This window comes from Cricetulus griseus, chromosome 4, assembly GCF_003668045.3.
Source record: "Cricetulus griseus strain 17A/GY chromosome 4, alternate assembly CriGri-PICRH-1.0, whole genome shotgun sequence".
Taxonomy (NCBI): domain Eukaryota; kingdom Metazoa; phylum Chordata; class Mammalia; order Rodentia; family Cricetidae; genus Cricetulus; species Cricetulus griseus.
Window position 1 is genome coordinate 186,985,435 of NC_048597.1, and position 15,988 is coordinate 187,001,422.

At 36.1% G+C, this 15,988-nt stretch overlaps 1 protein-coding gene across 1 annotated transcript in view; it reads left to right on the top strand.

Annotated features, from left to right (window-relative positions):
- Positions 1-703: 703 nt before the first annotated feature.
- The window catches only part of Bmp5 (bone morphogenetic protein 5), a 124,753-nt gene continuing 109,468 nt past the window's right edge, over positions 704-15,988 (top strand). Inside the window, exon 1 of the mRNA XM_027411132.2 lies at positions 704-1,911. Coding sequence (XP_027266933.1) covers positions 1,422-1,911 — 490 coding nt within the window. The 5' untranslated portion in view covers positions 704-1,421. The remainder of the gene's footprint in view (positions 1,912-15,988) is intronic.

The window sequence follows — 15,988 nt, forward strand, 5'->3', positions numbered from 1 at the left end:
CAAAGTACTGAGTACTCTTTGTAATAAATATATTATTGTAACTATGTCTACATTTCAGTTGTAATGAAGTAAAAGTTAAGAATTTCTATTTCAACTATTTATTTAATCAGAAATAAATATATATTTCTGCTTAAATCTTTTCTACAGACAATTAAGTAGGAGCTATCTAATTCCCATCTGGGAATTATTATAATTATCCTTTTTTTGGTAGAATATATTTGCTAATGATTCATTGTCTACTTCTTTTGCCTTAAAATAGCTGGTCGTCATTAAGAATCAATAACTTTACTCCAATTTAAAATTTTGTCCTTTCAGTTTTTAAAGAAGTAAATTTTAATGACTTCCAAAAGCTGAAATAATCCCAAGCATGGACCTGAGACATACCAAGTTAACTTGCTACAACCTGAGACTTAATATAGAAGTGTATTAATGCATGCCACTAAAAAGACCAAAAACATTTCTGTATGGAAGGGTGGCAAAGTTTTCAATCTGCTACTTGAAAAATGGTTTTTACCCTCCCTGGAACTTGTACGCCCCACGTATCACTTTTGTATGCTACACACATGGTTGTAAAATGGTGAAAATGGAAGCTTTCCTGGTAGCAAAAGGGTTAACTTCTTTTTGCTTTACCAGTTTCAAATTACAATGAGAAGCCTCTTCTTTCCCAGCAGGGTTGTGCTTACATTTCTCCTTAGATCTCTCTTGAAGAGGGCTGGTATATTTGTGCCTGCTGGAGGTGGAATTAACTGTAAGAAGGAGGAAAAGATTGAATGGATTTACAGGAAGGATTTCAAGTAAACTCAGGGAAACACATTTACTTGAACAGTATAACCCTGGGTCTTGTTTTACACTAAGACCATACAAGAGATGTTCGAGTTATCACTAGACTGCCGGACAAATAGAATTCCAACAGCAAGGTGCAGATCAGCGTAGATCTGTGGTTCTGACCTCGGAATTTGTCTTGGAAGGAGTTCAAGCACTGAGAAGAAGTCAGAGCCAGTGAAGAGAACTTGGGAGCCACAGTCTATCAGAAGACCAGCTTTTCGTCAGTTCAAATACCAAAGGCCTGATTATCATAAATTCACATAGGAATGCATAGGTTATTTGATCAAGGAATTTTAGCCAGCTTTTACTACATCAATACTGCAAAAGTTCTTAACAACTGTGGATAATTAGAAATCTGAATTTCAGCTTTCATAGAAATAACTACTCTTGACGTATTTTAAAATATTTACAACAGGAGAAGAAAATGGAGTGAGGATGTTGTGTTCAGAAATACCACTGTCATGAAGAATAGGTAAATTTGTTTTTACAACTTTACAGCTACTGGCACAGTGGACCTCCAAGGAACCTGGATTATTATTATTATTTTTAAGTGGACAAGAAGGATTAAACATACCGACTTTTGCTTTTGTACAAAAATGCATTGGACTGTGTTTTTCCTTAGGGGTATTGTGGGCTTCCTCTGGAGCGGCTGGGTTCAAGTGGGCTATGCAAAAGGAGGTTTGGGAGACAATCATGTCCACTCCAGTTTTATTTATAGAAGACTGCGGAACCATGAAAGACGGGAAATACAGAGGGAAATTCTCTCTATTTTGGGTTTGCCTCACAGACCCAGGCCATTTTCACCTGGAAAACAAGCATCTTCTGCACCCCTCTTTATGCTGGATCTGTACAATGCCATGGCCAGCGAGGAAAATCCTGAAGAGTCGGAATACTTGGTGAGGGTATCCCTGGCAGGGGAGGCCAAAGAGGCAAGAAAGGGATACCCAGCCTCTCCCAATGGGTATGCTCATCGTATGCAGTTATCTCCAAGGATTCCTCTGACTACCCAGAGCCCTCCTCTTGCCAGCCTACATGATACCAACTTTCTGAATGATGCTGACATGGTCATGAGCTTTGTCAACTTAGGTATGTTGTTTGTTTATTTCTTCATCTTTATAATTATAAAGTAGAATTTTTTTCTAATAGTAAAGCAGCTTCTTGGTAGGTGGCCATGTTTATATATATTCATTTTATAAAACTCTCCTCAATGACTTGTTTCATTTTTTACAGTGATACAAGGTTTTGCTTTAGGCTACAGAGTCACATATATTTAGCATGGGTAGCTAAAATTAAACAGTCACAATTTGAGCAGAATTTGGTCCTTTGAGAGCTTGTTAAAATTTAATTTAAAGATGTTCATAAAAGGCAATATTATAAAAAGGGAAATTTATAAGGATAGCAAATGCTTTCGGCAAGAAGGAAAAAAGAAAGAAAGGAATGGAGAAAGGAAGAAACCAGTATTAATGTATGGGAAAATAAAAATAACTTTACAACCATTTTTTTTGTTAGTAATTTAAAGAGCATGTGAATATATACTCATATGCTACTTAAAAATTCTCATCTAGGGGGAAAATTGTTGTAAAAATCTTTAAATGAAATTAACCAAGATCAAATGAAACTGTAAAATATTAACAATCAAGGAAGTTCAATGAAAAAAATAGTTTAGAAAAGAAGTTTCAGTCTAATTGAAACATTCCTTAAGTGAAATGCTTAAAATGTAGTCATACGTAGTTGATGTTTGACACAGGCAAGATAAATATAAAACTTGCTTTGTAGTATTTGTCTATACTGAATTCTCCTTTGAGGTAAAATATTTAATTGATAATTTCCATAAATGTCAACAAGGATATTAAAGAATATGTTTTAAAATTATATTTCATTCAGTGCTGGTACTTCATGGTAATTTTTAAATATTGACAATCTCAAATGGCACATCACTGACTAGTATATTCTCCCATGAGTATATTAAATAGTTTACCTACTTAAAATCGTTGTACAAGGGCTGTTTTAACTTAAAATACTTTGGTACATGCTAAAGATGAATTGAGTATCTTCAGACATTTAAAGGAAAGTAACATTAAACATAATTTAATTTTAAGACCTAAAAATTTAACCAACAAATTTAATAAACTTTAAAGAATCAAGGTCCCTATAAAGTAATACCTTCTAAATTTTTAGATTAAAATGCAATCTGGGTTAAATTAAAACTATTTTACTCTACACCTAGTAAAAACTATCCCTGTACACTATCTCAAAGGAAATACTTTCTGAAAAGTCAGATAGTAACGAATCTTGGTGATATGTGGCCAAGTTTGTAATGTATGTTTCTTCATATGCTCTGGTCATTTACTCTTAGCAATCCTGGCATGAAGGATAAGGGGTTTACTAAATCATATGTTTTGTGTTACCAGGGACAAAGCTCCTAGTACTGATGTTTAGAAAGCCATCCTCTACTGCATCCAGGTGCTCAGCAGGTCTTTCTCATGGCATTTTCTTTTGTACATATAATTAGCAGGTTTCTGTGAGATCTTTCAAATAGAACTCAATTCTAAATTGGTTCTATTGTTTCTTCTTAGTAAGGGACATGAAAATATTCCTCTTATAATATTTTACTTTTCAGCCTTTTCTATTCAAGAGTTCACATTAATATCAATAGAACAACTTTTGCACAGCATAACTAAATGCAAATCACTATATTTAGATGTAGACCTCTTACATGGATTTAGGCCACGTAAACATCTAAAGCAAGTATCATATTTTTTACCTTTAAATTATTTTAGTGATTTTTTTCACTTTAAAAACAAATCTAAACTATTAGACCAACTTTAGTTATTTGTTTAGGTCATCTAAAACATGACAAAAGAGAATTTGTGATTAAGCAATAATAGCTCAGTTATGAATCTGTCTTAATATGTTTGATTAAACTGAATCTTTTGATCATTTGTAATAGCTTTCTACTTTTATTTTAGAAAAAAAATAGATTTTTGAAGTTATATATCATTACTTTTTGTAAATACAGGTAAAATAAGAAAACAAAACAAACAGAAAACAATTTATTCAATTATTTCTAGAACTTTGTTTACCATTAAATAATATTTTGCTTTTAAACTAATGGTATTTATCTTGTGCTGGTCACAGTGTGATAGCATAGCTGTTTACAAGCTCATTACTTATATCACCACTTATAATTATTTATTTTATTCTAGAGAAATAGTATTAAATTTAAACTTCAGAAACCTTATTTTGATCATGCTTAAATAGGTGATTAGTGGTGTTTTCCTCAATAGCAAGCCATATAGTTTTTTCTTTATTAATAACCCCTAAATAAATATTGCATAAGAAATTATTAGAAAATGGATTCTGATCCTGGGTGAATTTTTAGTAGTTGTCTTGAAGTAAAATTGAGCTACAATTTTATTACTCTTAAAACATTCCTACAAACATAACCAAACTTCATAGGCAATCACTACTTAGTATAAAGCTCACTTCTGTTTTCTTCCATGCATAAAACAAATCAAAGCATATTTGGAAAGCTAAGCGTATAATATCATTATAAACTGAACAAAAATTCCAGTGCTCTTAATGTAATTCACCAGCACATATTACCTGCACAGTGTTTCGCACTGTTAGGAAGCTCAAGAGAAATTTATTTCTTTAGTATCTGAAAAAGTGTCTATGTCATGGAGATGAAATCCACATGAGGCCAGTTAGTAGTAGAAAGGGGCGTGTTCTGAGGAAGCCACCTGGGTGTAAAAGTATGTGGATGGCATCTGTAACATTTCTCATAACTAATTTAGCTTAACCCAGATCCAGAATCATATCCAACACACTATTTACTTTTTAATTTTTTTGTGAATTAGTATTGTTTTCATAAGTGAAAAATACTATAATTTACTAAAAGATAAAAATGAAATGTAAGTAGCAGGAATTAGGGTATGTAATCATTTAAATATAATCCAAGATTAGCATTCTACCTTTAAATGATTTTTAGCAACTTGTTCACTTTATAGAAACAGATCTAAATGGTTAGACCAAATTTAGTTTCTGTTACAGTAAGAAATTTTTACAGATTAAACCCCCACCCTCAAATTGTTGAATATCAGCCAAATTTTTGTTGAACTGATACCACTTAATTTTGTGGGGAACAAAAATATGTTTCTAGTATTTTATTTTTTTTACTTATTGTACCTCTTTTTCCTAAATGTTTACTCGGTTTGTGTATGAAGTACTTATACAAATCAACAATTACATTATACATTTTTAATATTTAAGTACAATTCCTGTCTTGGGACATATGCCTGTGGGATAGTTCCAAAATTATTTAAAAATTAGATAACAATGTCTCATCTAATTATTTAATGATACAAAACTAAACATTTTAGAGCAAATTATAAATAATAGGAAACTTGTGTTATTCATTATCTACATATTTTTTTTTCTGAAAGCAAAATTTGCCATTTGTGTTTATTAGTAGATTTTGGGTCATTGATGTGTTGATTTCAAATCCTTTTTAGATATATTTTAAGATACATGTACAAGTATAAAGTATATAGATGCAACATTTTAATGATCTATAACATGTTAGATATGAAAGGAGCAATACAGGGAGCATTAAATTAAGGTTCCCTTGTTAAAATCAATAACTTCCCCCATTATTGAAAAATATGTAATGTTTATGTACTCAATTAACAACTTCGAAAGTCATCATTGGTATTTATTGTTGTTTTTGGCTGACTCAAATGCTCAATGGAGAGGAACTTATGTAAATCTTTGTAAAGATGCTCCCTATGGTATGGAGTCTCTCCAACAGCGTTATTAACAGGTGTAATATAAACACATGCAGTGTTTTAAAAATGTAAGTGATGGGTTGAGAGAAAAGATGATTTGAAACCACCATAGCACATATCCATGGATTATGCCTGGAATAAAAAATACTGATACTGGACAAAACAACAATCATTCTTTAAAATTTTCCCTCTGTTTGAAGGGAAAAAATTATCGTTAAGGATGAAAACCTTTTCTCTCTTCATCAATCATTATCATTTATAATCAAGACAATTAGATTGTGGTTCTTAAAGTTATCTTATTGCCAAATGACTGGGGCAGCTCCTGGAGGGAGATTACTATAAACGTAGTTTATAAAAATTATGTCTTAATGGTCACTTACAAAATAGCCAGTTCCAAAAGTCTAATGACAAGTAACTTGGGAATTTGGAAGGAATGGACATATAGCTAGAAGATGTTGGACAGGCCCCAAGAACCTCCTGTATCTAGCTCCTTACTCTCTCACTGTCTGTAATGACACACTCTTTCCTTACCCCCTGCCCCAACTCCAACACTTTTAATTCTCCCCCTTTTAGTTTTGTAGTTTCTGGAGCCTCAGGCTTTCTTGGCATGCTGTCTTTACCGTTCCCACCCTTCCAGGGAGTTGCCTTTGGTCTTACTTTCTTTATAAGGAAAGGCTTAGATTAGTTGAAAATCAATTAGTTCCAGTTTGAGAATGTAGGTAGAGCCTCCTGTTTTCTCAGTAGCTGAGAAGGAAAAGGTATTGATGTGCCAATTGCAGCCTCCACTCACAGGGAGGAGAGCACCCTAGGGCATTAGAATTCACTGACTTCTGCTGTCCCTTGCAATGATTTCTCTGAACCGCCCCCTCTGTCCCCTTCCTTTTATCTACTCTATTTGAGGTTCCCTTTGGCTCAACTTCACTGGTACTTTGACTCTACTATTCTCAAAGGTGATTAAAATTTAAAAGGAAACAAAAAATTAAACCAAAGTAAGAGGTTGAAAAGACTACAGCCCTGAACAAAACTAATTCAGCATTCAATTCTCATCCAATTTTTCTTTATATTATCTTTATTTAAGACCAATACCACTAATATTAAGAAATTATTTCCTTTATTAAATTCCCAAGAGGTGATAATGAGCTAGTTTAAAACAGTGTAGAGAAGGCTGATAAATACAATGCTTCTTAAAAGTACGCTAAAAAAAGACAGTAAATGAGCTGGTCTAAGTGGTGCAGGTGGAGAATGCGCTGGGAAGTCCTCTGTCTGTGTCATGCTGGCACAGAAGCTAATTTAGTATCCCCACATTAGCTCTAGCATAAAGCCCTTTCACCCTTCTGCATTGAAATACTGGCTTGGGGAAAAGAAAGGCACATGTCTCAGTGTATGTGCACAAGGAACACACAGACCAGCTACTATGCGCAGTCGTAAATAATGTAGTAGTTTGGCTTAAAAAAACCCCCACAGGTCAAAAGGAAGAGGCTCCCCTAATGCACAGACAGGGGCTGAGATCACAGGAGCCACTCACAGGACTGGAGGGAAACAATGAATCCCTTGTTCTAAGTAGTATTTATGAGGTCTTCTTTGCACCTTCTGTTCATATTTTACGAGCCAGGCTGCAGGGCTTCCCCCTTTGCTCATCTCTTAAAATAATACCCGTGGCTAAGATATCCTTTAAAGCCCAACAGCCTTGTCAAGTGGTTCATTCATTTGGAGGGGAAATGGGTTTGTTTTCATGTTGTGAGACTGGGATGTTTAAGGTTCAGCTCACAAAGTTTGACAGTGAGATAAAAGTAATGATGGGAAGATTTGTCTTCCCCTACCACCCCCACAGAAATGTTTAAAATAACCCACATAGCCAGGTAGTCATATTTGTAGTTTGTATGAGAGTTGTTCAAACAGTAGTGGGTGGATAGGTTTTAATAAAAAAATGGAAAAAATCTATTAATGTAAACAGTGTTTAAAATGTAGGGGAATATATTTGTAGATTAATAAGAGTAATATCTAGTACTTTTAGAAGAAAAGAAGCTAACAATGACAATATATTCAAAGAATGTACATTGTTCTCTGCTCAACAGGCAAAAAGCCAAATGAATATGTGACAAAGTCATGTTGGGTTTAAAATAGGTGCCGTAGCAGTTAAAGTAAGACATTGCACGTCTATAACTTCTAAGATAGCAATATCTTTGTCTTCATAATATGTCTTTTCATCTTCCTTTTCATAAGCAGTGGGATAGTAAAGATACCCTTCAAGCAAGAAATAATTCCATGTTTTAGAAACAAATATAATAAAGTATATCTTAGATATTGTGTTTATTCAATTAATTACTAGAACTGGATGTTAACAACTTGTTAATATTGAATGGGCTTGCTAGACACACACACACACCACACACACACACACACACACACACACACACACAGAGAGAGAGAAGAGAGAGAGAAGAGAGGAGAGAGAGAGAGAGAGAGAGAGAGAGAGAGAGAGAAAGAGAGAGAGAAAGTTTTGGCAGTTGCCACCAAGCCTTGCAAACTGAGATCCATCTCTGAAATCCACGTGGTAGGAGGAGAGACTTGACTCCTTCATATTGTCCTCTGAATTACACATGCTACACATGGTATATATGCACAAACCACACACACACACACACACACACACACACACACACACCAAATCAATACGTGTATACCTTAAGAAAGTCACAGTCAAGTGCTGTAAAATCTTATTTGGATTTTATTTGGCACTACTGGATGTGTCAGAACAAGGAAAACATTGATTTTTGTAACTTTCATAAAACCCTTCAATCATGATCATCGGTATCATTTTAAGAGAAGCTCAGGTTCTGTCATTTGCTGTGCTCAGGTCCCTTTCACATTTATGACTTTGTCCTTAGCCTTTCTGTGTAGGAAACACAGTCATTCCAGAGTGTCAGTCAGTGGGAGGTTACTGTTTTTCAGGTTCACTTGTAAATTAAATTTAAGTGCTGTCTTTTCTATGATTCCATCATGGAGATACATGGCCTCATCTGGAGTCAACTGTTCAAGCTGACAGGCAGTGTAGCCTTGAGCAAGTAGGTTGAGTTTTCTGTGGCTCTGTCCCTGTCACTATGTGTCAAAGGATGAAATGAACTACTATATATACAGCTTCAAGGACAGAAATTAGCTGTGGTTCTCAACCTTCCTGATGCTGTGACCCTTTGATACAGTTCCTCATGTTGTGGTGACCCCCAACCATAAAATTATTTCATTGCTACTTCATAGTTGTAATTTTTCTACTGTTATGAATCATAATGTAAACACCTGATATTCCAGGTATCTGATATGTGACCCCTGTGAAACAGTCACCCCAAAGGGGCCATGACCTACAGGTTGAGAACCACCACAATGAAGACACGGAAGAGCATCTGTGATTGTTACTAGGTCTGCATTTGTATTCGGCATCTATGGCATATTTATAGGCATTACTACAAAATCTTTGAATCCCAGTGTGAGATAACACTGTGAGTCCTTGTCTAAAAACGGCTAGCTTTTCACAGATGGTGCCAGAGGAATATGAAATCAAAGACAATGCTCTACTAGGCTTGGGACTCTTCTCATCTAGAGCCACAACACTCTGCCTGCATATAGTATTTACTTACCAGTGTAAGCGGTAAGAGCCACACCCTTTTTATCCCTGTGTCACCCCAGGGTTTGTTTAGAGTTCCAGAAGGAAAGCGGAAACACTTGTAAGCTGAATCATTGAGGAAAATTTGATTTGTAGGTGATAGTTCAGTAGCCCAGCACAGCTCCTGGCTTCTCATTACTCTTAGGCATATGATAAAAAATGTTACCTGAAGACTTGCAGGAGAGAGAAATGGGAAAGGTACCTTGAGAAGCACTGTTGCTTTGCGAACAAAGATGCCATGTAGCCAACCCCCCTGTTGTTCAGCAGGGAAGGAGAGCAAGTAATAAATTCCTGGACTGTATTCTTAGCCATGATCTCCATTCATTTTCCTTACTGACAGCCACAGAATCCATTGGCAAACCCCAAAATCTTCATGATGCAGAGGGCAGAGCAGCAAAACGTGGAAAATAGCCCATCTTGAGGTACATACTACAAACACTGCACACAAATGAGTAAACAAATAATTGAATGAATAAACAAGTAATTGGAAGATTGGCCCATAGAGTTCTAGAATTACTTTGCTTTCAATGTAAGATACACACATGTTGAAAAATTTTTATTAACTTATGAATTTTAAGTGGGGAATTATATTTTCTCTGGAGAGAATTATTTCAGGAGTTGAAAATAAACTGATGAAAGCCACCATCCCATTCGGGGGAGAGGGAGAAGTCTGTAAATTGTATATAGGATGCTGATTTCGACATTATAGTTACTTTAGAACAAGTGGGTTTTTTTTAAACAGATTAACATGGAAGATTCCCAAAACTGCTAAAGAAAGAGGAATGGCAATTTTAGGAAGACACTGTGCTGCACAGGCAGTGGATTCAGTTCAGAGCAGGGAGGGCGAGTGTGGAAAGCATCACATTTGCCTTTTAAAGGCTTAAGTTGTTGCTTAAAAATGATTCATGTTTGTGAGCTAGTGTTTGAATTCTGGTGCAATCATGTCATATTCTCACATGTAGCATTCACATTCCACAATTAATGTTGCAAGAAAACATAGCGTTATGCTAAGGTAAATTGGGATTATTGTCTTTCTTGCTTCCTACCTCCACGCTCCCCAGGTAGAATTCTTTTGAGTCACAGAAGCAGAATTTAGTAGAATAGCAGGCATTTCAGCTCTGCCTGTCTCATAAATAATGAACCCCTGAGCCTTGAGGCCAAAATCACCTTCCTTTCCTTGAATCATGAGAAACACCGGCTAGAATGCTCATTCCCAGGATAGTTCTCCTTCAGATTTATTAGATATTATTATTTTATTTGTTAAAGTTTTATATTATCTTTCTTTATAAAGACATATTTACTTTGATGTTATATGGATGTCTTGTTTGCATGTATGTTTGTGCGCTGTGTGAAGGTGATGGTGCCCAAGGAAACCACTGGACAGTCAGATTCTCTGAAACTGGAGCTCCAGACAATTCTCAGTTGTCATGTAGGTACTGGGAACTAAACCTGGGCTTCTGCAAGAGCAACCTGTACTTTTAAGCACTAAGCCATCTACCCAGGCCCAAATTTTGTAATTTTCTTTCATTATTAAATGTGCAGTGAAAGACAGTTTAACTTGAACTTTATGCAAATAATTATGTTAATAAGCCGGCCAGTTAATACTCCTTAGATGTTCTCTTCTGGGGGAGGAGGAGAGGTTGTTTCATTCCCCCCTTGGCTGCCAATAGGGTTTAAGTGTGAGGGCTTAGTGGAGACTGTATACCAGTTTTGACCTTGAAAGCTGCGTATCCTTGAGCAAACCATTTCCCTTAATTATAACTGTTTTAAATCCTTCCAAGTAGCGATCATAGGAGAAAATTGTAACTTGGATTTAATCAAGTGCCATCACAGGCCTGCGAACCTGCATGTGGTAGGCAGTCAATGAGTATTCTTTACTGTTACTACTATTAGAATAGACTCCCAGGAGTCTACAGCTAGCAGAAATCCACGGTCTTCCAGGCTTTGGCAAGTAGATGCACCAGGAAGAAATTAGAAAGACTCGTGTAACTTTTCCTCTATCCAGAGAAAACCAAAAACCAAGCATCAAGTTTTATTGATTGCCTTATGTTGAACTGTCATGGATTGACATGTGACCATGGGCTCATGTGCTTAGGGCTTGCTCCCCAGCCCATGGTGCTGTTTGGGGGTGTGGCTAGTTTAGATATGGGGCTTGACTGGGGGACGATCTTGCTGAGGGTGTGCATTGAGTATTATCCCAGTCACTCTTGCTCGCAAAGCCTCTCTGCTTCCTAGATGGGGCTTCAAAAGAAGCCTTCAGCCACTCTGCAATCAGGACGCTCTCAAACCATCCTTAACCGTGAGGGAACAAGTGCGTCTTCTCAAATCATGGGTCAAAACAAGCCTTCCTTTCATACACTGTATTTGTCACCGGAGCCCATAGGACTACCATACTCCAGCTCTTCTAGGAGACCTACTGTGTGTGGTACTCCTCTGGGAGACCCCACAGCGATGGGTTCTGTGATAAGTTTGTGCTTTGCCACATTTCTGGAACTACTGTCTGATTTTAGTTTAGCTGAGGGATTATGAAGAAGGGGAAAGAGAATACAAGCTCAAGTTATACAATTGAAAGACACTTGTTTGAAAGAAAAGGGACATTCTTTAAATGTCCCTTTGAAGACAAGAAATAGCAGGAGACAAGAAATATATATTCATAAGTCAATTTGTTTTTTGACCTTGAGTTTTTTTAATGGCAGGCTCATAATGAAATCTTAGGTGAACAAACTCCTGAGTTTCAAGATGGAAAACCACTGTGCTCAAATAATCATGACATCCTGGGCTTTATTTAGTGTTGTCTGTAATTCAGATTAAGTTTGAGTTTATGCTTTCTCATTTAGAGGGTTGTCATTGTCATTTTATCATTATTGCGAATTTGTTCTGTTTAGAATTTAGCTTCCAATTTTGAGACTTTGTTATATTATTTGTTTGAACTAATTTCTTCCCCAGATAACAGCTATGTCTTTGTTAGTCTGTTTAAGTTACAATAACTGTTATAATATTTAAAACAGGTTGAGAACTTACAAGTTTCTCCTCAAATTACCCAAACGGCTATCCACAAAGTATATATAACTTAGATCATAATATTTATATTGACTCAGCATTTTATAATACAATGAGAGGAAAAAATATGGATTTGATAAAAATCCTAAAAATAACTATCCCTAGCTTTTAATACATTTCTTAAAATACAGATTAAGACTACATATTCAACTTAACATTATGATTTTATGTCTTCCACATTGTTTAAATAAATCCAACACTGAGTAAAACTAAGCATACTAGCAAACCTGTAAAAGAATGTATTGTTATTTAAATAACTAGCTTGAATTAAGCTCTTGTGAGCAAAGAAAATATTTTTCAAGCCTCAGCCCTTTTTACATGGGTGTGTTATCTTGAACAAAACCTAAGGATGCCTTTCAGTTCAAAGAACAAGAAGCAGTGGAGGAATCATGCAGAGTTTAGGGAAACATCTTAGTAGGTTTACATTTCTTAGTGGATCCCAACCGTACATTCCAGACAGATACGCTTCAAATGTTCACAAGTTATTTGGGTTGTCCTCAGGAAATAATGGCAAAAGAACACCCAACTTTTCAAAATTTAGTTGTTTGATCCTTCTATGCCTTGGCCTTTGGCTCTACCTTTCTTATTTAGTTGTGTTTGATTAAGCTTTTTACCTGCTTTCTATTGTTAACTAAATTATGTTCAGTGTTTATTTTGTGCTTTAAACCATGAGTTTGATACAGTTTCAGTTTATAATGAGTCAGAGGAAATATATTTCACAATGTGTAAAGCAAAAAAAAAAAATCCAAAAAGTGGCATAAGGATGTCTTCCCTGTACTTCCTTGAATGTGCTTGTGCAACTGGATGTTGGGCAGTAATTAATAGTTAATAGTTAAGAAAAATTGACCAGTATTCTATGGCTGTCTTACTCTTTACCAACAGTTGACTATTATTGTGGAACAAGTTAGCAGCAAATTGTAGATTTAAAAGTTTTTTTTCCTGTTTCACTTATTATTTATTTGTGTGTGTGTGTGTGTGTGTGTGTGTGTGTGTGTGTGTGTGTACTCTCTTTCCTCAAGTGGAAAACCTTGACTTGGGAACCAAACTCAGGTAATCATGCTTAGTGGTAAGGACCTTTATCCACTCAGCCATTTCCTGCCTCAAGTTGTAGGGCATCACCACAGTTGTTGGCATTGACATACTAATTCACATTAAAAAATACCAGACTATCAAAGTGAAATAGGAGAAGTAAGACTTAATGATTTTTAATGATTTCTGCTCTATCAGACACATATCCATTGTCTCAAATATATAGCAAGTGTTCTTTGCTGTGTAATAGATGTAACTGATGAGTCAGAGATGTTACATTACTTGTTGCGAATCCTATCTTACAACAGGACACAATAGAGTGAGAGCTCAGGCTGTTTACTTCTGTGTTGTCCTGCTTTTACTAATGCTAGTGGGACAGCTGTGTAGGAATATTGCTTTACCTTTGTAAAGTTCCATGTGTCTTCCAACACTATTGTTTATTGGTTATGGAATGTTTTCAATACCTCAGTAAATTAGGACATAAAATATTAAAATACAACATAAAATGTTTCAGGAAAAGTCTTTAATAATGAATTTACCAGTCTTGAAGTCCAACTCTTAAAGACTTTTGATTAAGGAATTATATGGCTGTAGCCTTTTGAAGGAAGCAGCTGGTCATGGGACAGAAGAAAGGAAGTACTCGGTAGCTGGACTGAGGTTAAGTCTTCGTGCAATGCCATATAACTTGCCACCTACAAGGGGTGAAACTATGATTGATCTGTGTTGTTGATTCTGATGTTTAAGAGACAAACCTGTCATGAACAAGGAGTAACATTTGGCAAATCAGGAAGCAGCTCGATGTCAGTATTGTAAATAGTAAATTGGCCTTGAAGATTGACTGGAGATTGGGAGGAAGGGATAAATCAGTTAGAACCTGGATGGGTCTCACGTCATTGGCTGGTACAGAAGGCCACACAGGAAGAGTTGGTCTATAGCTAAAGATCCCTGTCTTGTTTCAGCTTCTCTGATCCAGACTGGCCAGTGAATCTCATGAGAAACCTGCTAGAGTAGAAGGAGAGAATGTAAGACAATGGTTGTTATAAATTAGGACATTCCTGCATCAGATAGAAACAGATGGGCTTGGTCTCTCCCACTAGTTATGGCTGAAATCATGTTTGTGTTCTAGGCAACACTGACAACTGTACACTTGGTATATATAGCTCTTGATTTGTAGTAGTGAATGCTGTGAGTATGCAAAATGGGTTGTTAACTTAGCTAGTTTATTACCCAAGTGTTGTACAAGTGCTAAGAACTTTTTTTTTCTGTCCCCCATACATTTTATTAACTAAAGGTTGAGATTCAGGGTAATCTTTTTTCCCTAAAGAAAATATTTCTGTAATAAAAATATTTTTCAAAACTGTGCTGAAATACATGAAGCAAATTCACCCAATTACCCTTTACTCTCATTAGCAAAGCAGGGAGAATAAAAAAAAATGAGAGATGCATTTGTTAAAAAAACTAACATTTTAGAAACTTTAATCTATGCTTTTGAAAGAGTGCAAGGAGGATCTTGAAGGATAACCTAAGGCCACTTTACTAAATCATCCAAACCCTACCTACATCCTAAACATTATCCCTAGACCCACAGATAAGTGTAGTTACCACTGCTCATCAAGGAAACATTTCTTTGCTTTTAAAATTCATTTTAAATAACTAAAATATAATATAATAAGAGAAAACAGAAACTAACACATTGGAATAGAACAAAACAAACAGAAGGGAAAGAGCTAAAGAGAAAGTACAAGAAACAAATCTACTCATTTGAACACTCAGGAATTCCATAAAACAGCAAACTGGAAGCCATAATATATACATAAAGGACCTGTTAGGGTAAAGAGAGAGAAAAATTATATAAATAAAATAAAAATAGAAATAAAAGATGACATGATAAAATTAAAAAGAGAAACACTATGCCATGACCTTATGAGACCAGGAACCTTCATAGATGCTGTTGAGTTAATTTCTGTTGGCCATCTAGTGCTGGGCATGAACCACACTTTTAAGAGTAGTTTGTTTCCTCATTGAGACTCCATTGTTAGAAAGTAATTTTCTGTCTAAGTCGTTATCGACTTTGGAGGTAGCTTCCAGGTAGGCATGGGGGCTCTCCTTTCATCTCTCGGACCACATCTGGTGCAGACCCATGCAGGCCCTGTGCATTATGCCTTAGTCTCTGTGAATTCATATGTGCATCGATCATGTTGGTTTAGAAAGCCTTGTTTTCTTGGTGTCCTTCGTCCTCTCTGGCTCTTTCACTCTTTCTGTTTCCTCTTCTGCAGGGATCTCTTATCTCTGAGGAGAGAGATTGGTGGGGACATCCTGTTTAGGGCAGAGTGCTCCAAGGTCTCTCACTCTCTGCATGATGTCTGGCATGAGTCTCTGTATTTGTTCCCACCTGCTGCAGGAGGGAGGCAGAATGTCATTAGGAGTCATTTTATTTAGAATAGTACTATTTGGTTACCCTGTGCCCGTGCCATATGCAGTCTGTTTCTTGGTCACCCAAGCCATGTTGGGTATGGGTTCTGTACTGGTTTGTATCAACCTGACACAAGCTAGAGTCATCAGAGGAAGGAGCCTCAGTTGAGGACGTGCCTCCATGAGATCCAGCTGTAAGGCATTTTCTCACTTAGTG